We start from the raw sequence: 27361 nt of genomic DNA on the forward strand, positions 1-27361 counted from the left end.
TCCTGTTTTATCACACAGAATACTACAGAAACAATTCAATAAATTATAAAAAATTTTTAATTCTCTATTAAAAACTTTAAAAAACCTGACAGTGCATGGAGCGGAGGATGCAATGGTTACTGGCACAATTTTGTGACAGTCATGATTCCTGTTAAGATGCCAGCAGTTTTACCTACTAAGTTCTTCTGCACCAACAGTGCAAATGTACACAGGATGGGAAAAGCAAATACTATCTTAGCATTATTATTAAGATGGCTTTGACCTTCTGGACCCCCCCAAAGACCTTGGTGACCCCCAATGGTCTGCAGACCACACTCTGTGAACCATGGGCAGATAAAATGACAAAGACCTTTCCCTCACATCCAAAGCTCCTCTCCTTTCTCTAGACAGACCTAATCATTTACTGCTCTATGTTCCAAGCACTTTGTACCTAACTCTGTTATATTAATTCTCATGCTCTGAGTTGTTTGCATGCCACAGCCAGAAAAGGGCAAGGACTAAATTTGACTCACTCTATCCCCCAGGGCCCAGTATGGCACGATCCTAATAACCACCTTGTCAAGTATGAAATCAGTAAATGCTGGCTGAATGAATGAATGCATGAATGAATGGATTTATAACAAACCATATCCCGCCAAAAGACAAGAGAATTCTTGAGTGTAGCCTCCCAATTCCCACCACCAATATCCAGTATCCACCTAATGCCTCTCCCTCTCCCAGCCACTTTCATTTCTCGTCATAAACACTAACTCATCCCCAGAGAACACATATCTGAAGGCATGCAAAGCAGAGCCACTGTAGTTGAGCTGGACAATGGATTGTCTGATGTGAGACACAAGCTCAGAGGGAAAGAAGTGAGAAACAGCAGTCAAGGAAGAAAGCATAGAGAGAGAGAGGAGAAGGACACTGATCAGACTGTTCCTCAGTGCTTGGCTGGAACCCGAGGAGAATCTGGAAATGACTAAATTGCAAATGTAAAACAAACAGGGGCTTCATCTCTGAAAATAATTTCTCCCCCTTCACTCAGGCTCTGTAGTGACTCTGATGGGATCAGAATCCACACTTACCCTTAGAAAAGGCTCAAAAGAGTATATGACTGAGACCATGAACCCTGAGAAGACGTTCAGATTTGATCAAGACCATGAGGTTGCAGAGATAAAACAGCCTGGAACCTAGAATGAGGATAGGACTGAAGGGAGAGCAGGGGACCCTCTAGATGAAAATGTAAAGGCTGAGAAGACGAACTGGCTTGGGACCTGGAACTAGCAAGAAAGGTCTCCCCTGGAATACAGCACATAGCAGGCCTAACCACAGACAAAAGAGGAGTCAGATTCCTGGGCTGTGTAAAACCCAGCCTACCTGAGGGATGTTCCTATCCCTGGTAGAACATCATGCTCAGTTGCTCAGTTGTCTCTGACTCTTTGCAACCCTGTGGACTGTAGCCCACCAGGCTCCTCTGTCCCTGGAATTTTCTAGGCAAGAATACTGGAGTGGGTTGCCATTTCCTCCTCCAGGGGATCTTCCCAACCCAGGGATTGAACCCACATCTCCTGTGTCTCCTGCATTGGCAAGCGGATTCTTTACCCATGAGTCACCTGGAAAGCCCCAGTTAGAACATCACATCCTCGTATCCAAGAAGAGGCCCAGCTCGTCTCAGCAGGGGACAGGAATTGAGAAGAGCTTTCCTTCTGGACAAAGCTGGCACTGGTTTCAGCTAACTAAGCAACGTTAACCCAAAAGGCTTCTGACCATGCTCATTTCTCCTCCAAGAGAGAACACATCAAAAATAACCTATATAGCACCAAGAGTGAACCCTAGGGTAAACCACGAGCTTTGGGTATTATGATGTGTCAATGTGAGAGACTTTTTTTTTTGGAGGGGGGCTCAAAAATCACTGCAGATGGTGAGTACAGCCATGAAATTAAGTCATGCTCCTTGGAAGAAAATTATGACCAACCTAGACAGCATGTTAAAAAGCAGAGACATTACTTTGCCGACAAAGGTCCGTCTATTCAAAGCTATGGTTTTCCTAGTAGTCGTGTATAGATGTGAGAGTTGGACTACAAAGAAAGCTGAGCACTGCAGAATTGATGCTTTTGAACTGTGGTATTGGAGAAGACTCTTGAGAGTCCCTTGGACTGCAAGATCAAATCAGTCAATCCTCAAGGAAACCAGTCCTGAATATTCATTGGAAGGACTGATTCTGAAGCTGAAACTCTAATACTTTGGCCACCTGATGAGAACTGATTTCTTGGAAAAGACCCTAATGCTGGGAAAGATTGAAGGCAGGAGGAGAAGAGAACGACAGAGGATGAGATGGTTGGATGGCATCACTGACTCTATGGACATGAGCTTGAGCAAGCTCCACAAGTTGGTGATGGACAGGGAGGCCTGGCGTGCTGCAGTCCATGGGGTCGCAAAGAGTCAAACTCGACTGAACTGAACTGAATGTAGCACCTACTACCACCTCACATGATACATTTGTTCACTGATTTGCTTATTGTCTGTCTCCCTCCAATATATGTAAGGTTCACAAGCAGGGACTTTTTTTGTACGCTGCAGTATCCTCAGGGACTCTCACAGTGCCTGGCACATATTAGGTATTCAATATAGATTTGCTGCATGAATGAATGTACAGATAAATGGATCTTTGCCTTTCTTAATGTACAGAATTCTCCTTTCTACCTGACTATTAAACGTTGGAGTTTCAAAGAATTTGAGTTCAGTTCTAGTCTCTCTTTTCATACTGCACTCTCTTCTAAATAATCATCTCTCCTCATAGCTTCAACCACCATTTGAAGAAATTACTAGGTATTACCAACTCCCAAAAAACAAAATGATGTTTCTGGTTCAAGTTTCACTTTTGGCCCACAGAAACCCAGACTCCAACTACCTACTAAACATCTCCACATGGATGTCCAAGAGGCACTTCAACTCATAATGTCTAAACCTCAACTCGTTACCTTTCCCCCAAACTTCCTACTTCACCAGTTGTTTGTGTCAGAAACCTTAACATCTCACTCCCTCAGTCTGCACATTCATTCAGTCACCAAACCCAGTTCAAGATTCCTCAACTATTTCAAACCTCATTCTCCACACATCATGTCACTCTCAGCAGAGATATTCTAAACACTTAATGAGCAGTCAACAGGAATGCTGGCTATAGGCAGTGCTAGTACATACCAGCTGCACACCTGCACAAGTCCTCTCACTTCCTACAACCCTTCAACGCTTTTCATTATTCTTAAGATAAAGTTCAACTTCCCTACCTGCCAGGCCCAGAACAATCTGTCACCTATTACCTTTCTGGTCTCATGTTCAGCAACTTCTCCTGCTTCCTGTAACCCTTCTTTGATGGGTCAAGTTTCTTCTCTCCTTTCTACACAGCACAGGGATTCTCAGCTCTGGCGGCGTATTAGAATCACTTAAGGAGCTCTTAAACTGCTGACACGAAGGCCCCAGTATCTCTATGGTTGAGACCGAGGTATGGGTTTGGGGGCAGGGTTTTTTTCTTTTTCTTCTTTAATTGAGAAATAACACACATAGGGGACTTCCTTGGTAGTCTGTTGGTTAAGAATCCACCTTGCAATGTGGAGGACTCAGGTTCGATCCCTGGTCTGAGAGGATTCTACATGCCACAGAGCAGCTAAGTCTGTGTGCCACAATTAGAAAATCTGTGCACTGCAATGAAAGATCCCACATACCACAACTAAGACTTGACACAGCCAAATAAATAAATACTTAAAAATAAACAGAAATAACACACATAAAATAAAGTGCATAAATAAACCTAAGAACCAGACTTCCCTTATGGTCCAGTGGTTAAGAATCCACCCGCCAATGCAAGGGACACAAGTTCAGTCCCTGTTCCAGGAAGATCCCACGTGCCACAGGGCAACTGAGTCTATGCACCACAACTGCTGAGCCAGCGCTGTAGAACCCATGTTCCACAACAAGAGAAGCCACCACAGTGAGAAGCCTGGGCACTGCAACCAGAGAGCAGCCCCGGCTTGCTTCAGCTAGAGGAATCCCATGAACAGCAACAAAGACCCAACACAGCCATAAACCCATCCATCACTAAATTTTAAAAATACAAGGATCAATTAACTTATATATATATTATGTATAAGTTTATAATTATATACTTATATTTATATAATTATATATAATATATATATCCTTTAAACTTCCACCAAAATCAAGATATAGAGCATTCCTAACACTATGGGAAGACTCTCTCCCTTTTCCTCTCTCCAATCAGTGCTACCATGACCCCATAGTGGTAATCACTATTCTGACTTTCAACATCATAGGTTAAGTTTTACCTTTTTTTTTGACGTTTATTAAAATGGAGCATGGGTATTTTCAGGGTACAGTTGCACACAATAAAATGTCCCAAATTTTAAGTGTAAACAGTTCAATGTGTTTGACAAACATAAGCACTCACGTAACACTAACCTGTTTAAGATCTAGAACACTTCCACTGTCACAAAATGCTCCCACTCAGTTCCTCAGTGCCAACCTTCATCCTCTTCCCCACACAATCACTGATCTGATTTCTATCATTAGAAATTAGTTTAGCCTGTTCTGGGCCTCCCTGGTGGCTCAAACAGTAAAGAATCTGCCTGCAATGCGGGAGACCTGGGTTCAATCCCTGGGCTGGGAAGATCCTCTGGAGAAGGGAACGGTTACTCTGGCCTGCAAAATTCCATGGACCGAAGAGCCTGGCTGGCTACAGTCTATGGGGCTGCAAAGAGTTGGACACGACTGAGACTTTCATTTGCCTGTTCTAGAACTTCAAATAAATATAATAATAACTCTGTAGTCTTTTGTGTTTGGCTTCTTTTGTTCAGTGTGATTTAAGATTCAACCCTGCTATCACATGAATCAGTAGTTTGCTCCAATTTATTGCTGAGTAGGATTCCATTGCAGAGAAGGCAATGGCACCCCACTCCAGTACTCTTGCCTAGAAAATCCATGAATGGAGGAGCCTGGTAGGCTGCAGTCCATGGGGTCACTAAGTCGGACACAACTGAGCAACTTCACTTTCACTTTTATGCATTGGAGAAGGAAATGGCAACCCACTCCAGTATTCTTGCCTGGAGAATCCCAGGGACGGCAGAGCCTGGTGGGCTGCCGTCTATGGGGTTGCACAGAGTCGGACACGACTGAAGCGACTTAGCTTAGCTTAGGATTCCACTGACAGAGCAGGCAATGGCAACCCACTCCAGTATTCCTGCCTGGAAAATCCCATGGACGGAGGAGCCTGGTAGGCTGCAGTCCACGGGGTCACTAAGTCGGACACAACTGAGCGACTTCACTTTCACTTTTATGCATTGGAGAAGGAAATGGCAACCCACTCCAGTATTCTTGCCTGGAGAATCCCAAGGATGGTGGAGCCTGGTGGGCTGCCGTCTATGGGGTCACACAGAGTCGGATACGACTGAAGCGACTTAGCAACAGCAGCAGGAAGATTCCATTGAATGGATATACAACTTGTTTATCCATTAACCAATTTCTAGCTGTTACAAATAAAGTGTTATTAATATTAGTGTATAAATCTTTGTGTGGACACTTGTTTTCATTTTTCTTGAGTGAAAATGAGGTGTTTTCTTTTCCTTAAGTTCCACTAGGGATGGAACTGCTGGGTTATACAACAAGGCCATGCTTACCTTTCTAAGTAACTGACAAACTGTTTTCCAAAGCAGTCATATCACTTTATACTCCCATCAGTAAGCACAAGGATGAGGCACCAGTCCAGTTGCTTCATATACTCTTTATTTGGTGATGCTAATGTCTAGCCCAGGTTAAAATCCACCTAGAATTCCTTTTATATGAAAGACTCTTCTCTTTCTTAAGGTGCACATTGTGACTCATACTGCTAGTCTCAGCTTAAACATTTTCGTCTTCCAAGAATCTTCTTTGATTCATCTTCTTTCCCAAACTAGTTTAGGCCCACATTATATATCCCCCAAAGTACTCTGTATTTTTCATTTCTAACATTTTTCACAATCATGATTATGTGATACTTTGCTAAATATTTGTCTTCTTCACTACACTGTAAGCGCCACTGCAGCAAGAATCATGGCTATCTTCATGGCTGAATCCTAGCTTCTAGCACCTAGTACAAAAGTTGGGCTTCAATAAACATCTGTTGAATAAGCAAATAAATACCCAGAAGAATAAATACCCAAATACCCAAAAGAATTTGCTACACGAAGGAGCAAAATCAGAGATGAACAAATACAGTCCTTGCTCACAGAAAGTACTAGAATGAGCATAATTCATGTGTTACAAAGACATGAAGTAGAATATGGTACAGGGTCAAGAAACCAGAGTGACAGGAGATGGCGCAGCCTGAACAACAGGCAGAAGACGGCGGGGGTAGAAGCAAAGGCTATCCAAGCAAAGCAACCCAAGAGCGAGGAGCACAGCGTCTCACACAATTTGATTTATTAAAAGACTCCAAGTCAAAGGGGGTTTTTTTTGCCAGTTGTGCAAAAGGTCCTGGCAAAGAACAGGTGTAACGGATATTGGGATCCCTCATCAAACTCTAACTCTACATGGCAGAGTTAGAAGAGCTTTGGTTGGCATTAAGGGCCACTGCTCACTTTACAACGAGAGTAGGAAACTGAGGCCATGAAATGGGTTTGTTTTGCCCTAGGTGGGCTGGCAAAGCAGTGTCAGAACCAGATTAGAAGATTCACTAAATTCTTTTTTTAATTTATTTCATTGAAGTATAGTTGATTTACAATGTTGTATTGATTTCTGCTGTATAGCTAAATAGTTCAGTTATATATATATATATATATACACATATAATTTTATGGTTTATATATATATATATACACACACATAATTTTATGGTTTAACACAGGATATTGAACATAGTTCCCTGTGCTTTACAACAGGACCTCATTGTTTAGCTATCCTACATCCTATATATAACCGTTTGATTCTGCTAACCCCAAATTCCCAATCTATCCATCCCCCACCCTCCTTCCCCTTGACACACACAAGCCTGTTCTCTATGTCTGTGAATCTGTTTCCGTTTCATAGATAAGTTCATTTGTGTCATACCTTATATGTATAAGTGATATCATATGGTATTTGTCTTTCTCTTTTTGACTTACTTCACTTAGTGTGATAACTTCTAGTCCATCCAGGTTGCTACAAATGGCATTACTTCATTCTTTTTTATGGCTGAGTAGTATTCCATTCAGAAAAGACGATGGCACCCCACTCCAGTACTCTTGCCTGGAAAATCCCATGGATGGAGGAGTCTGGTAGGCTGCAGTCCATGGGGTCGTGAACAGTCGGATATGACTGAGCGACTTCACTTTCACTTTTCACTTTCATGCATTGGAGAAGGAAATGGCAAGCCACTCCAGTATTCTTGCCTGGAGAATCCCAGGGACGGGGGCGCCTGGTGGGCTGCCGTCTATGGGGTCGCACAGAGTCGGACACGACTGAAGTGACTTAGCAGGAGCAGTATTCCATTGCATATGTATACCACATCTTCTCTATCCATTCATCTGTCAATGGACATTTAGGTTGCTCCCACACCTTGGCTATTGCTAAAAGTGCTGCTATCGACATAGAGGTGCATGTATCTTTTTGAATTTTAGTTTTTTTCTAGATATACACCCAGGAGTGGGATTGCTGGGTCACATGACAACTCTATTTTAGTTTTTTCAAGAACCACCATACTGTTCTCCATAGCGACTGCACCAACTTACATTCCCACTCACAGTGTAGCAGGGTTTCCTTTTCTCCACACCCTCTCCAGCATTTGTTGTCATCTTTTTAATGAGAGCCATTCTGACTTGCGGGAGAGCCCTCACCAACATCTGTGCCATGTATGTGGCAAGATTATGGCTGATAGACAAGATGAGCCTTTGCAAGAGGGCTTCTTAAAACTACTAACTCTTACTCTCCATGGCCAACAAAGCAGGGGGTAGAGGGTGGGCAGGAGGGTTCCATCAGGTTCTTTTTGTCTATTAAGGGCAATCACAGAAGCCTTAACTGAGCTTGTGCCACTCCCCAAGAAGAGTAAAACAGAACTTCCTGGGTTTGCCTTAACTTCTTCAGTGCCCAGCACTAGCCAAAGACCCCTTCTCTACTAGGACTTAGAAACAAAGTTTAAAAGACACTAGGAGGGCACTTAGTCACCCCTTTGTGTCCCATTTCTACCATCTTCCTCCTCCAAGTATTCTTTTCTTCAAATTCTGATCTAACAAGAAGCCTCTTTCCAGAGTAAGATGGCTAATCCTCAAAGTTAGTCCCCACAAAGCAGCCCATGACCTCAATAACTGAGGCTTCTGGTGCAGGAGCCTTCTTGTTGTTCTGACTCCCAGTGTATACTCCTGGGTGCCCTCCATTCTTACCCCGAATTATTAAAATATATACTGAATAACAGAGGTGGTAGACGTAGGTCTTTGAATTCAACTTTCTTATACTCTGACTACTTCTAAGGATTAATTTTCTTGTCTGAAAAATCAGTAAAGTTCTTTACAAACAGTAAACCCCTATTAAAATATCAGTCATTCATTTGTCACTTCTCTGGTCTTTGCTTTTTACCTGTGAGTCTGATGTTCCCAACTACAGCAAGAGGAGTCTGATTTTTCTGGCGTCCCTTGTTTCTGGATTAGGGCTGGGCAACACAGTACCTGGCCTAGTGACAACTGAAAGCTGTGGACTGACTTGGAAGATCTGCTTTCTCAGCTCTGGGGTCCTAAACACCATAGGTCTTTACACTCTTTGCATTCTAAAGGTATCTGAGCCAAGAAGCATGACAGTCCCAGAGAAATTCAACACACATTTGTTCAAAAGCCACCCCAAATTCTCTGACCTGGAGCCTGACCCAAACATTCCTGTGTCCTGGCCAGTACTTGTCAGGGTCTGAGATGGCCAAAAAAATAATTACAAACAACTCAAAAGAGTGTTCTGCTAGGAAGAGTTTTCTAACAATGCTGGAGTAAGTTCCAAGGACCTGCCCAGATAGGGACTCTGCACAGTGCCCAGGGCAGATGTGCAGCCTATTAGTGGATCCTCTAGGATTACACCCTCGGGTTCAGAAGCTGGGCTGGCTCCTAACAATCAGTGCTTATCACAGCAGCCCCAAGAGCACAGTGATAAATGCCTTGAAGATATAAACACTGAGGAGCCAGGCACACCATGGCGTGGGGTAAAAACAATGTGGATTCCAGTTTCCATAGCAATAAGAGGTCATCCTCAAGTCTCCCAGACCCACTGCTGGCTGGCTTACCAGAGAACACATTCCTAGGCTCCAAAAGAGACTGGGACTAGGAAAGAGCTTCTCACCATCTTTCTGCCCCATGTAAGCCACCACTTGGACAATACAAGAAGCTAACTGACCCCCCTTCCTATTTTCTTGAGAGAAGATAATCAAGAACACCTACTGAAAACCCTGGCAGTCTGAGGATCATGCCAAGAACCAGGTTCACAGCCCTTCCTCACCCGACGCAGTTCTCAGCTATGGTAGCGGAGCTGTTCCTGTGAACAGGGACTACGAGGAATGAGTGTGCCTGAGGCTCCTCACAGTCCAGGCTCCCCGACCCTGATATCACCCTCATGTGCACAAGCCTGATGCGATTTCTGAGGAAGGGCCTCTCTGGCAAAGCACATTCCATCTCACAGAGAACAGAGCTCAGGTCTCGATGAGTCTTGCCAGGGTTACTACAGTAGCTTCCTCACTGATTTCTCCATCTCTGCTATAGTTTCCCTTAAACTCATCCTCTACCAAAGCAGTCAGTATAATTTTTCTAAAATTCAGATCTGACCAGACCACAGTCTTGAATCAAATCACTCACAGGTTACCATAAAAACCTGTACACAAATATTCACAGAAGCTTTACATGTAATAGCCAAAAACTGGAATAGGTCTGTATGTCCTTCATTCGTTTACACTCTAGTACTTACATACTACTCAGCAATAAACAGGAATGAAGGGATGATTCACATAACTACTTGGGTGAAGTCCCAGGGAATTATGCTGAGCAAAAAGAGCCAATTCCAAAAGGTTACAAACTCATGATTCTATTTATGTAACATTTTTTAAAGGACAGAATTTTAGAAATGAAGAGTAGAGGGATTAGGGACATGGAAGGGAATGGGAGGGAAGGGTGTGATTATAGAAGGACAACATGAAGGAACTCTCTGGTGGTCCGGTGGTTAGGACTCAGTGCATTAACTGCCAAGGGCCCAGGTTCCATCCCCACTTGGGAAACTAAGATCTCACAAGCCATGTGGGCAGTTAAAAAAAAAAAAAAAAAACTAGAACAACAATATGAATGACCCTTATGGTGTCAGACTAGAACTTGGTACACACAAATACACACACACAAGTACATGTAAAACTGAGGAAATCTGAACAAGATCAGTGGGTTGTGCTAATGTCAATATTCTGGTTGTGATATACTACAGTTTATCAAAATGCTACTGTGGGGGAAGTTGCACAAAGTTTCCCAGTGATCTTCCTATATTATTTTTTAAAATCACAAATAAATCTATAATTATCTCAACAAAAATTTTAATTAAAAAAATTCTTTGTAATGCTCCCAAGTTCCTACAACTGTGATTCCTAGCTTTTTTTTAATGAGTAATTCAAAAAAGCTGCATAAATAATAGTTGTACTTTTAGTAACCCCCAACTGAAAAATGACTGTGGAAATAACATGGATTCACAAGACACTCCTCAAGGACCTTTACAGGGCTTCAAATCTCCAAGACTGGAAACCAGTGAAAACCTATGGCTCATATAATGAATATAAAAAAACAAATCACACAAGGCTCCTCAAGAGGCAGTCCCTAACCAAGTTCTCTAGCCTTATCCCTCACCACTCACTCACACACACCCCACGCTCCCACCACACTAAACCATTTTCAATTACATAAATAAAATAAAAAAGCAGACTCACTTTGCAGCTCTGTACATGATGTACCCTCTGCCTGCAATATCCTTGCCCCATTCTTCACCTGACTAACTCCTACTCAAGTTTCAAGATTCTATTCAGGCTTTTTCCAGTTCCTCTAACAGGTCTCTGCACTGAATCTCCTCGGGTTATACTAGAGCCCCTCTTGTGTTCTCGTAACCCCTGTGCTGCCCTCTATCACACTTAGACCAATGACAACCTCTTGATGCCTCATTTCACTTTCATTGTTGTTTTTTTTGTTGTTGTTGCACTGCACAGCTTGTGGAAATCCTACAGAGTTCCCCAACAAGGGATCAAACCCAGGACCCTGCAGTGGAAGCACAGAGTCCTAACCACTGGACCACCAGGGAAGTCATCTCATTTCATTATCTTAAAACAAGTAGAAAATAATATGTACCTACCTCATAAAGTTGTGCAAATTAAGTGAGTTACTACATCTAACGTATAATACTTCCAATAAAGCATGGCACATAGTAAGCGTTTGATTACTACCAAGTGGTTTTTGTCTAATTGTCTAATTACTACACTAAAAGATCCAAACATAAACCAGTATTTGCATCCATCTCTAGGTATATATAGCATATAGTACGTGCTTGATCAATATTTGGGAAAAGAATTAAGGGTTCTAAGTTTAGGTAAGGCGGTAGAATTTAAGTCAACAGTAGAACTGGAGATTTAGAGAATTGGAAATTTCTACTAAAAGCAAGAGATGAATATAGGGTGCAAGCCAGGAATAAGATAGCCATCTCAGAAAAATAAGCACTATTACAGATTACTGAAAACTTGGGTGAATAAACAGAACTGAGAACTGCTAAATTATACATATCTCCTAACCCAGCTTTGACTATACTCAATTATCATGAAGAACTCCTTTGACTTGTCATTGTAACTTGTTAACATTGACCTGAAAAAGTTGTTCAACCTTTTGGAGGCACTGTTTCTTCATCTGTAAAATGTGGCATAAAAACCATAATGTTCTAAGTGTTTAAAATTATGCAAGCAAACTTTACCTTGCCCACTGATTGAAGTAAAACTAGTTTGGTCTAGATAAATGTTATGTCTTCTTACTGCCTTAAAATTTTTTTTCTCTTAAAAACTTAAATCTCTTGAATAATAACTACCTAGCTGAAGGGAGAAGGAAGAGATGTATGTGAAACTGACCTATCCAACATGCCAGCTTGACAGAGGATATAGGTGGGTAGCTAACCCTACTCACCCCCCAGCTATTCATGTTTAAGGCTTGCTAGCCCTTCAAGGCCCAGGGAAAGTCCATCTCCACCAGGAAAGCTTCTTGAACCACTCCAGGTCAGAGCACTGAGCCCAGTCTGGGCCAGGCACCACCTCATAAGGTTTCTTCTGCTCATAATTGAATTATATCCCAGGTGGCCTGTTAGCTCCTCTGGAGTGGGACTTGAGAGTCCTACCACTATTTCCGCAAGAACAGAATTAAGGACATTATAACTACCTAAGGGAGAAAGGGAGGATGAACAAGACAGGAACTATGCTGTGACTTCTACACATGGTGTCTCTTTTATTATTCTGTGAATTGGTACCTTTATCATTCCCAATATAAGATGAGGAAGCTGAAGCCCAGATACACTACATGATCTACTCAAGTCACATAAATGGTGAAAGTAGGGGTGGAACTGGGATATTATCTATCTACAGAATCTTAATAAGAATAAATACATATTGGTGCCCACTTGGTTACCCACCATACAGCTGGTTTGTTAGGCAATTCAGTCACACCAGCCTTCTACCTCAACTCCTTTTTGCTGCCAGTTTGGGCCTGAGATGCTGGTTTGACTTTCTTTCTTACTCTTATTTTGTCTCACATGGAAAATGTGAAGGGAGCTCCCCAGGGTCCCTTCCAGGGTGGAGTATGTGGAAAAAACAGGCTAAACAAAGGGTGCTTCAGGGGGAATTAAAAAAAGGAGGCAAATATCCATACCCTATAATATCAGAGCCAGAAAGACTCACTAGTTAAATTCTTTGGTTTTACAGATGAAGATATTGAACCCTAAGAGGCAAGGTTATTTGCCTAAGGTCACACAGCTGAGTGGAGACTGAAATCCTGTCTCTCAACTTCCAAATTAGTACTCACTTGGGTCTACCCTGCACCAGGCTATGGAGACAGAACTGGAGTATGACCTGTCAGGCCTGTCACTAAGCAAAAAACCCAAACGCTGTAAACACAGGAAATGGGCTGGGATGAGGTTCAGAGGGAGTAGCAATCTTTGCCAAGTTAGAAGTGTTCAAGCGTTTCCTGTCCACAGCTGCTAACTGTCACAGAAATGTTCCAGAAAGTAATACAGGCAGAAAAAAAAAAAAAGGAAAGACTAAGGCCTAGAACTGACTATAAATTATTCAGGCTAACCCACTTAGTTTTACAGATGAGGAAGCTAAGACTACCCCCCAAAAGAAAAATGACTTGACCAAACTCACACCATAGAATTCAAAGATCCTTAGAAACCACTTACTTGGTTCAAATCCTTCACTTTAACGATGAAGTATCTGAGCCCCAGAGAGGGAAAGAGCCTTGCCCAAGGTCACACAGCTAGACTTGTGTCACAGCCAGCACTGGAACTCGGGTCTTCTACCTCACAGGCCACTATGCTCACTAGTTAGAGTGAGCAAGATAAAGGGCTCTGCTCAGATGATTTGGGTGCTATTTTGGCCTTGAAAAAAAATACAACGTGTCAGGAAACTGAAAATAAGCAGGATATACTAATAGCTAATGAAGAATGACAAGGGCCAAACAGAGTAAGCTTAGAGGAGCCAAAACAAAAGTGGTCTGGTTGCTTAAGACTTTGGGAAACTAAGAGGTAGAAAAATATTATGGCTATTCTAGGAACTTAGAATCCAAAGGAGAACAATCAGGGAAAACAGACAGAAAAGGCCGGAAACACTAAGGGAAATCCCAAGGTAATGGTTCTTTCTTCTGTCCTAAGTCAAAATATCCAGAAAACATCACTGCAGGAGCAATCCTCGGCTCACTAGGCCACTAAGGGGTACAATAGTAATTGGCAGATTCCTGGGCCCCCATTCTACACAGCTCATGGGTATGGAGGGAATTATATTTACACAATTCCTAGCAGTTCATATATATTCAATCTTCACATCAGCCCTGCATGACAAGGACCATGATTGCCATTTAACAGATGAGGAAACTAGGGCTCAGAGAAGACAAGTCTCTTGGTCACAGTCACAAAGTTAGTATTATATATGGCAAATCAAATTGTTGTTGTTGTTTAGTTGCTCAGTTGTGTCCAACTCTTTGCAACCCCATGGACTGTAGCCCACCAGGCTTCCCTGTCCATGGGATTTCCCAGGCAGGAATTCTGAAACGTGTTGCCATTTCCCACTCGAGGGGATCTTCCTGACCCAACCCACATCTCCTGCATTGCAGGTGGATTGTTTACCACCTAGCCACCAGGGAATCCAGTATTCACACTTAAACTCTCCTTCCAGAAATTCTTAGCAAATGTCTGCTGCTCCAATCCTACGGGATACAATGAGGAAATGGATATGCTCCTGGCCTACTGGCATTCCCATCAGAGATTGGAGAGTTAAGTAATTATTATAACAACACATAACAATTTTGAATGCTTACTAATATGGCAAGTGCTATTCTAAGCTCTCCACGTATACTGCTGCATTTAATTTACACAGGAACTTAGTGAAGTGGTTACGGTTTTGTTTTTGTTTTTCTGTTTTTGGTCATGCTGCATGGCTTGCAGGATCGTCATTCCCCTATGAAGGATTAAACCTGGCCACAGTGGTGAAAGCACTGAGTCTCAACCACTGGACTGCCATGGAATTCCGACATCATTACTATTATTTTCCTCATGTACAGATAGGAAAACAAGGCACAGAGAGACTGAGTAACTTGCTTAAGAGCACACAGCAAGTAAGTTGTAAAAGTAAGGATTCAAACCCAGGCAGCTTGACTCTACACCTCATACTCTTCTTTTTTTAAATTTATCGAGTATAGTTGATTTACAGTGTTGTGTTCATTTCTACTTTACAGCAATGTGATTCAGTTATACATATATTCTTTTACATATTCAATGATGATTTATCACAGGATATTGAATATACTAGTTCCCTGTGCTATACAGAAGAACCTCATTGTTCATCCATTCTGTACATAATAGTTTGTATCTGCTAACCCCAAACTTTCAAGCCATCTCTCTCCCAACCCTCCCTTGGCAACCACATATGGTTCTCTACATCAGTTAGTCTGTTTTGTAAATAAGTTCATTTATATCCTACTTTATATTCCACATATAAGTGATATCATATGATATTTATCTTTTTCTGACTGACTTCACTTAGTATAATAATCTCTAGGCCCATCCATGTTGCTGTAAATGGCATTATTTCATTCCTTTTATGGCTGGGTAATATTCCATTGTATATATGCACCACATCTTCTTCATCCATTGATCTTTTGATGGACAATTAGGTTGTTTTCATGTCTTGACTATTGTGTATAGTGCTGCTATGAACATAGGGGTGCATGTATCTTTTTGAAGTATAGTTTTGTCTGGATATATTCCCAGGAGTGAGATTGCTGGATCATATGGCAACTCTATTTTTAGTTTTTTTTAGGAACCTCCATACTGTTTTCATAGTGGCTGCACCAATGTACATTCCCACCAACAGTGTAGGAGGGTTTCCTATTTAGAGCCTATACTCTTAACAGCCACTTCCAAATAGGCAATGCCAAGGCACCTCGGTTAGGGCTCTGACAGAGGGAGGCCAGAGGCAATGGAGGGCCTTGCTGGGACAACTGTAATGAAGAATGACTATCAAGAGGCTGGAGAGCACAGAAAGGTCAGAGAAACCTGAACATCAAGAACTGGGCTACAACAGTTGGTTCTTCCAGAGACAAGACTCTGGTCAGAAAAGATTTGAACGGTGACCACAGACATTATACTTATCTCCTGCTTTGATAATGGCACCTCTGTTCTGCAGAGCTTTCTCATCCAACATCTCACCAATCCTCATTACAGTCAAGGGAATTAGGCAGGGCAGAGATTCCCAATTACACTTGACAAATAAAAATGAGAACAATAGAGCAGCAGCAATTTGTCCTAGATATGAGCTAGTGGCAGAAGAAAGTCAAGTCTCTTGACTTCTGCTCTTTCTACTAACCTACTCTGACTCTGATCAGGAAAACCCAAAACATGGTACTGAGGAAGAGTTTAAAACTCTAGATTTCTCTGAACACTCTTTTCATCTTACCATCACTCCTACCACTCCATTCCCTCCACCACTCACTCTACGTGCACATAGAGTTCTTGAACTCTCCTTACATATACCCATGCTCCCTCCCTTGATGCCTCAAAGTCAGTGATTCAATCAGTGAGTTATTCAACCACAAAGCCTTGACTGCTATTAGACACCATGTCCTCAGGGAAACATTCTCCTCCATCAGTTCATTCTCAGAATGCAGATGTTTAATGGCAATTAAAGAAAAGAGAGAAATGCTGAAAAAGGAAAGGCCAGGGAGAAACACCCTATTAGGGGAGAACATTTCAAATGATTCTTAAGTCTGCACAGGAGACATCAAATTTAACCCCAGCCTGAGGCCCAATCACAAAATCAATGCAGTTAAGGTCTTGAGCTTTTAATAAGGAAAAGAACTAAAAATCCACCAAAAAATCTTAAATCATTCATTGATTTATTCTTCATTATTGATGTTTACCTTGTATACAACTCAGGTGCTAGACACACACACAAACACACAAAACAACAACTTCTGCCTTCAAAAAGCCTAAGTTTTAGTTTATGCTCCATTGTTGTAGACAAAGCCATCTTTTCACTAACTCATTTGCTTCTAACGCCTATGTGAGTTTTATACATACAAGTGATAATTTGTGTTCTTCAAGTCTTAGTAATATAACTATGTGAGTTACACAGAAAGGAAGCATGAAGGAAAGGTATGTTTGTTCTTGATAAATTTTTTCATCTATTTCAGAAAATTTTTTTAGAAACTTGAGTTGGCCTGAGGTTCCTTTTGGAAAGAGCTATGTTCAGCAGTAAATAATCTTTTTTTATTAAAAAAAAAAAATCAATAGATTTACCAGAAAAACAAGAACAAAACCTTACCTTCTAGTGGAGACAGCAGGCAATCAGGATATAAACAAGGGCTACAATCAAGGGAAATACCAAGTTCTGTGGAAGCAAGATGAGAAATTCTCCTTTAAGGGGCAGGGAAAGGCTTCCCAGAGAAGAATGATTGGCCATTGACTTGGCCTTAGAGAATATGGAACATCTGGATACTGGAATGCTGGATGCTTGAGTCCTGCACAGACAGGACTGGAGAGGTCTCTAAGGGCAAACTAGAGAGTCCTAGGTTGGGAATTCCCTGGATTTCCAGTGGTTAGGACTCTGCTAAGCCGTGCAGCGTGGCCTAGATTCCTAGTAGAGGTGTTGCCTTGGGATAAAAGGAATACGCTATAGCCCTGGATGCTTCAAAAACTATATTACCCCTCTGGGGCATCTCCTTCAGGTAAAGCTCATCAAACTCTGTAATGGCCCAAGCTCTACCCTGCACGCAAACAGACCCAAAGCTCTGAGCATAAGCTTGAGACTCTGCATGAGGCTTCTCTATCTTGCCCTCACACACTTCTTCCTGCCTTGCACACAGCCTCCCACAGAAACCAGAGCCACCTTATCTCACAAAGAGCTCTGCTGGTGGATACCAGCATAAGACCATTAATGGTCTTAAGACTTAAAACTTAAAGCCAGCCAATATGAGAAATTGTTCCATTCAAATGCAACCTTTAGTGATTTAACCTTGAGCAAGCCAAAGATGAAAACAAAAGTCCTTTTAATGCTTCATAAACACAGAGCAAAGCAAACAACTCATACCAAACCACAGTTCATTCAAGGGAAGCTCCAAATTTGGTAGTCCCTGCCACCCTACTGCCCCATCACCAAACCCATGTTCCAGCAAGGCCCCGCCTAGGCACACAGCACAGGCAGTGTGGAAAAAAGCATGGGGCGGGGCAGGGAGGAACAGGTCCTCAGATCCTTTCCTGAAGCCCTATCCAAATGGAAGAGAGTAACTACACCTTTTCCATATCCCACTCCAGCCCCACAGAATGCCAGTTCAGCCTGGCCCTTGTGGGACTTGAAAATCTGCAAAGAAGCTAGCAAGGTGCCACCTGAGCACCACAGACCACACTTCTCGGAAAATGGGAGCTACTTTTGCAGTTCACATGATGAGACCGCCACACACAGTCTGGAAACAAGTGGCTAGTTAAGGAGCGATGCTCTGGAATAGAGAAACTGGGTCCAAGTTTGGCTCATAACTTGATCATATTCTATATCCATTCTCACCTCCCTGAAGTCTGCAGTAATCATATCCTAACCAACCTTCAAGCCCAATCCACCTACTATGTCCTCTGGGGACACCTTCCAGTTTCCTACAGTACTCCATCATCCTATTTTATTCGGACATTTACTTACTCATAAAAATGTGCAGTCATGTTTTTTCTAAGGCAACACTGTTTACTGTGGGTACTGTGCCTTTCCCTCACCAGAACTCAAGTTCTTTGACAAGGCTGCCCAAGGCCTACACTTCTACTGCCTAACTCCACCAAGAATTGCCTCCAAATGCAACAAATCTATTATCCTAGATGATTTCATGTGGACACACCCTAAAACCCAAGCCCAAGCTCCACATTCCAAGCCCACTGCCAATTCTCCTCTCTCTCCTTCAGACTGCACCTCCCAATCAGATCTTGCTTATCACCACTTTTGCAGGTTCACCACACTGATGACTCTTCATTAACTAGAACAGAGGTCTTCAAAGTACAGATGCCAATCCCTCAGTTAATAGATCAGCCTTTTTTTTTTAATTATCAAAGTTGATCAGTGTATCAAAGGGCGTACACTATTTTCAAAAAGTCTTCTTTCATTTAAACAATAGTTACAATAATTACTGGAGAAGGAAATGGTAACCAACTCCAGTATTCTTGCCCGAGAAATCCCATGGACAGAGGAGACTGGCCGGCTACTACAGTTCATGGGGTTGCAAAGAGTCGGATACAACTTAGCAACCAGAACAACAACAAAAAACAATAATTACAGCAGCTAACATGTATGTAGTACTAAGTGACAATTACTATTCTAGCACTCTTTACTTTTTATCTCATTCATCACAACAACCTTACAAGGTATCATTATTATCACCTCCAGTTTTCAGATCAGGAAACTAAGGCACAGAGAAGTAAACTAAGTGGTAGCATTTAGAGACAGGTAATCTGGCTCCAGACCCAAACTCCTAGCTACTATACTACACTGCAGAATATAAAAAGGGCTTTTCCATACATATATACACACCAGTATACAGAGCTCCAAAAAACAAAAAAACCTTCCCTTCCCATGACAACATGTCCTTTAAATAAAGCCTAAACTTCAGTTTCTTTAGCTTTACTCCTCATTGCTTCTTTCACGTGCCCTCCACCCCCACCAGACTGATAGATTCACGGGACCTGACCATTCCCATGACTCCTTTTCCCATCACCCTTCTTCCACTCTTTCCTGCCCCCAAATCCAAATCAACCTTTCAGGCTTAGCTCCTCTAGGAAGCCTCCTGGAAAAGGGGAGGAGGGAATTACCACTGGTTTTATGACTACCATATATCAGACATTATGCAGGTACTTTAGACTCATTAAACATCATTTGATCTTCACAACCTTATAAGACTGCTATTACTATGCCCATATCAAAGAAAAGAGAAAAGTATTAATAGTTCAGAGGGTTAACTTGTCAATGGCCCATAATACTAAAGCACACACTCTTTCTACACACTATACCTTCTAAGCCCCTAGGACTTATTTTCCATGTTTAAATATTTGTAGGTATACAATTTGATTTTTGTATTTTATTAAAAACTGCCTCACAGTATTTTCTTGTTTATAGATGTGCTTTATCTCTCCAGCTGAACTCTGAGCCTCTTACCCCAAGGACTTCCCCTATATAATACCTGACACATAGCTAAGCACACAGTGGCTACAAAATTTTACCAAACCAAAGCAATGTGTCTGGCCTTAGCTAGAAGAGAGGATTCTTGTGTTCTGGGTAAAGCTGCTGAACACCTGTGCCTTAATCACACATAACTATTAATTAATTTCTTCTAGAGCTAAGGAAAAAGTTCCCTTAACCAAGAAAATAACATAGTGAAGTCTATGAGTCACTCTTGTCAGCAATAACATGAAGATCCAAGAAAACAAGTAACAAAAAAAGAATCACAGTGGGTGGAGTGTTTTTCCCTTCTCACTTTGTAGGGAACACAATTGGGATGATGCTCTACAACGAGTGCACACAGATTCAGCTATGGAATGAGGGAATCCCAAAGGAAAGGCCAGCAGAACCCAGCCAGTCCTAAAGTTGCTCACAGAAAGGACCCAGAGGGCTCAGAATAACACAGTAGCAAAATACTGGCCAAGGAAACAGAATGTAGACTCCAGTTCTGCTTCATTCACTTATTCAACAATATGTATTAAAAGTACTAAGGATAACAGTTGTCTAGCATGTAATTCCAGAGAAGGCAATGGCACCCCACTCCAGTACTCTTGCCTGGAAAGTCCCATGGACGGAGGAGCCTGGTAGGCTGCAGTCCATGGGGTCGCTAAGGGTCGGACACGACTGAGCGACTTCACTTTCACTTTTCACTTTCATGCATTGGAGAAGGAAATGGCAACCCACTCCAGTGTTATTGCCTGGAGAATCCCAGGGACGGGGGAGCCTGATGGCCTGCCGTCTATGGGGTTGCAGAGAGTCGGACACGACTGAAGCGACTTAGCAGCAGCAGCAGCAGCATGTAATTCAGACAAGCAAGTTGCTTAACTTCTCTGGACCTCAATTTCTTCACCTCTAAAAGAGGTTAAAAAAGAGTTTTAAAAAGAGAGTTTACAAAAAAGATCTTCACAACCCAGATAATCATGACGGTGTGATCACTGACCTAGAGCCAGACATCCTAGAATGTGAAGTCAAGTGGACTTTAGGAAGCATCACTATGAACAAAGGTAGTGGAGGTGATGGAATGGCTCCAGTTGAGCCATTTCAAATCCTAAAAGATGATGCTGTGAAAGTGCTGCACTCAATATGCCAGCAAATGTGGAAAACTCAGTGGTGGCCAAGGGATTGGAAAAGGTCAGTTTTCATTCCAATCCCAAAGAAAGGCAATGCCATGAATGCTCAAACTACCCCACAATTGCACTCATCTCACATGCTAGTAAAGTAATCTCAAAATTCTCCAAGCCAGGCTTCAGCAATACGTGAACCATGAACTTCCAGATGTTCAAGCTGGTTTTAGAAAAGGCAGAGGAACCAGAGATCAAATTGCCAACATCCGCTGGATCATGGAAAAAGCAAGAGAGTTCCAGAAGAACATCTATTTCTGCTTTATTGACTATGCCAAAGCCTTTGACTGTGTGGATCACAAGAAACTGTGGAAAATTCTGAAAGAGATGGGAATCCCAGACCACCCAACCTGCTTCTTGAGAAACCTATATGCAGGTCAGGAAGCAACAGTTAGAAGTGGACATGGAACAACACACTGGTTCCAAATCAGGAAAGGAGTCCATCAAGGCTGTATATTGTCACCCTGCTTATTTAACTTATATGTGGAGTACATCATGAGAAACGCTGGGCTGGAGGAAGCACAAGCTGGAATCAAGATTGCCCGGAGAAATATCAATAACCTCAGATATGCAGATGACACCACCCTTATGGCAGAAAGTGAAGAAGAACCAAAAAACCTCTTGATAAAAGTGAAAGAGGAGAGTGAAAAAGTTGGCTTAAAACTCAGCATTCAGAAAACGAAGATCATGGCATCCGGTCCCATCACTTCATGGCAAATAAATGTGGAAACAGTGGAAAGAGTAGATTTATTTTGGGGGGCTCCAAAATCACTGCAGATGGTGATTGCAGCCATGAAATTAAAAGATGCTTTCTCTTTGGAAGAAAAGTTATGACCAACCTAGACAGCATATTAAAAAGCAGAGACATTACTTTGCCAACAAAGGTCTGTCTAGTCAAGGCTATGGTTTTTCCAGTAGTCATGTATGGATGTGAGAGTTGGACTATAAAGAAAGCTGAGCACCAAAGAATTGACGCTTTTGAACTGTGGCGTTGGAGAAGACTCTTGAGAGTCCCGTGGACTGCAAGGAGATCCAACCAGTCCATCCTAAAGGCGATTTAGTCATGAGTGTTCATTGGAAGGACTGATGTTGAAGCTGAAACTCCAATACTTTGGCCACCTCATGCAAAGAACTGACTCATTTGAAAAGACCCTGATGCTGGGAAAGATTGAGGGCAGGAGGAGAAGGGGACGACAGAGGATGGGATGGTTGGATGGCATCACCGACTCAATGGACATGAGCTTGGGTAGACTCCGGGAGCTGGTGATGGACAGGGAGGCCTGGCATGCTGCAGTCCATGGGATAGCAAAGAGTTGGACACGACTGAGCAACTGAACCGAACTGAAAAAGAGTTTAATGAGCACTTTCTTGCCCATTTCACAAGCTGTTTAAGTTGTCAAATGAGAAGACAGAGCAACATCATGGACAAAATACAAGGCTGTGGGTTTTCTTAACTGTGTAAAACATACATAACACAGCGGCTCAGTCGCTCAGTTGTGTCTGACTCTTTGCAGCCCCATTCACTGTAGCCCACCAGGCTCCTCTGCCCATGGAACTTTACAAGCAAGAATATTGGAGTAGATTGCCATTTCCTACTTCAGGGGGTCTTCCCAATCCAGGGATCAAACCTGTGTCTCCTGTGGCTCCTGCATTGCAGGCAGATTCTTTACCACTGAGCCACCAGGGAAGCCCCATACAAAACACAAGAGGCTCTATTTCATATCTGCATTTCTCTGGCTTAAGGAGAGAGCAGCTGAGGGGAAAAACGGGGAAGTGAGGTCAGTGGTAGCCTCAACTGTATCATATCACCCACTTTACTGACCCCCTGTTGGGCCCATAAGATTTCCAGAAATCACTGCCCAAAGTCAGTTCTAGAATTTGCAGGATGGAAAAGCCTAGAAGACTCATAGAATCTCAGAGCTAGAAGTGCTTTTCAGATGAAATGCATCCTAACCCACATCCATTTGTCATCTTTCTTCCATCCCATGACCAGATAACTGTCATGGCACTACTGATCTTCTGAGAGCCTCAGATATCAAACAGCATTTTACAAGCCAGCCTCTCTAGTTTCAATAATTATGTTTAGAGTCCTATTGCCATGTCTGAGTCTATAAAAAATTGTTGTCTAAATTTTGTGTAGGACTCAGTTACATTAGCCTATCAGGTTCCTCCATCCATGGGATTTTCCAGGCAAGAGTGCTGGAGTGGATTGCCATTTCCTTCTCCAGGGGATCTTCCCAACCCAGGAATTGAACCCAGGTCTCCTGCATTGCAGGCAGACGCTTTACTGTCTGAGCCACCAGGGAGGCCCAGTTACATGATAGTGTAAAAAAAAAAGTTCCTATACTCAACTTGGACCTAAACATAAAAGGAAAGAGGTACCTTCCTGAAGCGAGTACGGTGGTATTAACAGCACAGATGTTTAGTAAGAGTCGCTCCATGGAAGAAACGGTTTCAAGATTGAGGCTCAGATGACATGGTCCAGCTGCCCCTTCTTACATCTTCTAATGCTAACCTTACTTATTCTGGATGGTGGTCTTATCATATTAAGGAATTCAGCATTTCCTCACAGTGGCCCTAGGTAGCTAGTCTCTTTTTAACAGCTGTAATGTCAAAGCGCTATCTCTGTGTGGCCCACTCCAACGATCAGGAGTTACAGTACTTCAAAAAAATCTTCCTTGTGTATTAAGGACCAGATTAAACAACAATTCAAACTACTTTAGTTAGAGAAAAATGGCCATTTTAAAAGTTATCAGCCCCTCTCTGTCTTAGAAACATCAAGTCATCTTGGGGCACATCACTGTTCCTGAGGGGCTTTTTTAGCCCCCATTAACTAAATAAATATAAGGCAAGTAGGCACATTTCACCTTTAAGGAAAAGGATGCAACAGGATCTGTGACTTGGCAAAGACCATCCCCAATGCCCTTTGGTAGGCAAAACTGGGGGAAATGAATATGAATATACACAGGGTTCAAAGTCCCCCAGGAACAAAGACTGAAACCTTGACCACCTTTCCTTTGAGGTTCAATACTATTAGAATTTCTCAGACTGACTGAGATTTTAAGTCAAGTTAAAGGAAGAAAGAGGCAGTAACGGCCTACAGTAAGTACTCACTCCTGAGGAAAGAGAACGTCCAAATGGGTGTTCCAAACTCAATACCATAACCCAAATGATCATGGAAGAAGGCTGGCTATGAAACACTTCAAGACCCAGCCAACCAGAGACTGAACGGGCTCCCTTCTCCAGTGGATGAGTACATATGGACATGACTTGGAGGGGTCAAGCACCACAGAGCCTAGGCCAAATGACACTTAAGGAGAACTATCATCCTTCCTCAAAGAACCACTGTCACTTAGGCAGAACCAAGTCCCCGCAGCTATACTAAATAAGGAAACAACATTCCGTGCAAAGTCCGTTTTTAAAAGCCACACTGTGTTATCATCAGCAGAAGCTAAAATATGGGGCCCACAACCAGAACAATACAATTCTCTAGTCCTCTATCTGGAACTAAGCCTGAACCCTTAGATTTCTTGAATAGTTTGACAAAGAGAAAGAGTAGGGACAAAAAGCCCCAAGAGAAACATACTAAATTTCCTGATAAGTTCAGTCATTCAAGAGATTAATCTTAATATTGGAAAGACATTTGACCTTATTTGTATTTCAAGCAAATGACAAGCTGATGAGGTATTTCATATTCACTGCACTTTAATTTTTCCAAAATATGCTACACTGGTCCACCCAAAAGGCTCTGGTTATGCCTTCTGAAGCCACACAGAAAAATAAGATTTTTTTTTTCCTCTTCCAAAGAACAGCCTTTCAAGGACAGGAAGACAATGATTACTTTTTCTCCAGGAATTCCAAACCTGGCTCCTTCAACTCCTCTTCAAAGCACTAGATTTCAAGGCCCCTCTCCACCTCACCTCCTTTACATATGCTCTGGCCTGTCCATGGTGCCCTTACAGTGCCCCGTGCCTCTCACTGTAGCCTACCACAGACAGCAGTCTCAGAGCACGTGAGACTACTGTGTCTTATCATCTATATTTCTATATCTTGTTCTGTGAGCCTTGGAGCCAGGCCCTTTTTCAGACACTATATTATACCCTTGTTAGCAGGCTCGTAGTCCACCCCACTCTTCATAGGCCTGGAGAGGCAAAGGCTGGGCATAGTAGTTCTGCCTACTCTGGTCTTGAGATTCTAAGGGTACTTATAGCTGTCTCATCCCTCCCCACTGCCTACCTCTGGGCTTTGTGCTCCTCCAGACCCCTTTAGGGCTTAGACTTTAAGCCTATGTCATCTTACTCCTTAATGCACTTAATTACTTAATGCACCAGGGCAAGGCAGGCAATGGCTGGACCACGAAAGAAGAGATGGAAGGCAGAATAGCACAGCAGTTAAGAACATGGGCTCTGGAGTCAGACAGCCTAGGTTCAAATCCTGGTTCTATCACAAGCCATGAGACCTTGAACAAATCCTTTAAGTCTCTGTATCTCAGATTCCTCCTTGTAGAATGAAGACAATAATAGTACCCACTGATGGAAGCATTCTGTACCTCGATTGCAGGGGAGGTATATATATTTTTACAAAGCTGTATATATTTATCAAAACTCAAACTGAACACTTAAAATGAGAGCATTTTACTCTATGTAAACTATATCTCAATAAAGTCAATTTGAAAGGCTTGAAAAAATTGTAGTAACTTCTCATAGAGGATTGTGAGGATTAAAAGAATTTTGAAATACCTAAAACAGTTTCCTAAATCACAGTAAGCACTCAAGCAATGTTATCTACTTGTAATGGAGCCAGCAAGGCTGCACCTCATCTCTATGTCCTGTGATTGCTACTGGAGAGCAAGGGAGGGTCCTGAAAACCTGAAGGCATCCTCAGTGGGCTGAGACGTGGTATTTTCCCAAAAGTTTCATTACAGATCTGGCTTTCACCAGATAAAACACCAGGGTTACAAACCACACCTCTTCCATGCTCCAGCCAAGGGTGCGTTTAACACTAGGAAAGCCAAACCACAGGAATCATCACCAAAACCAAAGATATTCCAGTGAAACTGGGAGGGATCTTCTTTCTTTAGTCTCCTCTGGCTTAGCCCATGAGGTCTTCCTGGGCCAATTTAGGTTTCTGTTCAGTACTTCACCATATCTTCCCTGAATGTCTTCTCTGCCCAGCCTGTGCAGGAGGAGGGAGTGACAGAAGGAAAAGATATCAAGTTTCCTGGCTCCCTCACCCCCACCAAGTTCACAATCTACAGGAATTACAAATAGAAAGAGGAAACTGATATTAGAGGCAACGAGGCACAGGGAAGAGAACGCTCTGCAGGGAGCTGGATGACCGGTGTCTAGCCTCAACTGACACTTACTAGTCACATGACCATGAGCTAGTTCCCATGTCACTGTGAACTTCAATTTCATCCCCTATAAAATGAAGGGATAGGAATAAACACTCTCAGTCTGTGGCCTGACGATGGTAGAAAAACAAGTGTAATAGGACTTGTTTCAGGCTCTCAGTTCTGTGAGAAATCTCAGGGTGAGCCAAGTGAGCTAATGTAGAAGAACTGATTGTCTCAGACCCAGAAGACAGTAAGGGGAGTGAGTGCCTCAGGGCTGTGGCTGCTGCAGCAACAGTGATGGTGGGCAGTTCAGCCACTATTACAGGGAACAGGTTCATTTCCATTTTCTCACCTTGCACTGCCCCACAAGACCAAACCTGCAAATTAAGGATTCAGGATGCCAAGAGTGGCTCATTTCTGGCATTTCCTCCCTATTCATTCCCTGGATCAGGCCCAGGGGCCTAGAAGAACACTGTAAGGTGAAGGGCAAAGCAGACAAAGATAACATCTATAGAGCACGACACTGTTCTGTCTGGAAATCAGCTACTGCGGTGCATGTTTGAAAGACTATGGGGCCTAGAAGATAACACAATACAGTGAATTATGCAAGAGAATCCTTTTTTAGTTTATGGAGGTACACAAGATAGTTGTACAACCATCTAATTCAGGCATCAATGTAGTTCAGTTCAAATTTCTTGATATTCTAGTCTCCCTCTGGCCCTGTGCCTGCTAAAGAGAGATGAAACCAACTCAGACGCTTGCTCTAAAGAGGCTCAAGATGTGGACAGGGAAGCAGTGAGGAACATGGTACAACAGAGGCCTGTACAGAGTGCCGTGGGGGCACAAAAGTAGGGGTGCCTACCTCCACAGAGAGAAGCACTTACAGGCAAGTCACTGAAGAGGTAACAT

At 42.6% G+C, this 27361-nt stretch overlaps 1 protein-coding gene across 11 annotated transcripts in view; it reads right to left on the minus strand.

Annotated features, from left to right (window-relative positions):
- The window catches only part of STIM1 (stromal interaction molecule 1), a 203766-nt gene that overhangs the window by 94899 nt on the left and 81506 nt on the right, over positions 1 to 27361 (minus strand). For 5 of the 11 annotated variants that reach the window (XM_070803804.1, XM_070803806.1, XM_070803807.1 and 2 more), the window contains exon 2: positions 17072 to 17137. The exons of the other annotated variants lie outside the window; for them this stretch is intronic. In XM_070803804.1, the coding sequence (XP_070659905.1) occupies positions 17072 to 17137 (66 nt within the window). The remainder of the gene's footprint in view (positions 1 to 17071; positions 17138 to 27361) is intronic. 11 annotated transcript variants of the gene reach the window in all.

This window comes from Bos indicus, chromosome 15 (assembly GCF_029378745.1).
Source record: "Bos indicus isolate NIAB-ARS_2022 breed Sahiwal x Tharparkar chromosome 15, NIAB-ARS_B.indTharparkar_mat_pri_1.0, whole genome shotgun sequence".
Lineage (NCBI taxonomy): Eukaryota > Metazoa > Chordata > Mammalia > Artiodactyla > Bovidae > Bos > Bos indicus.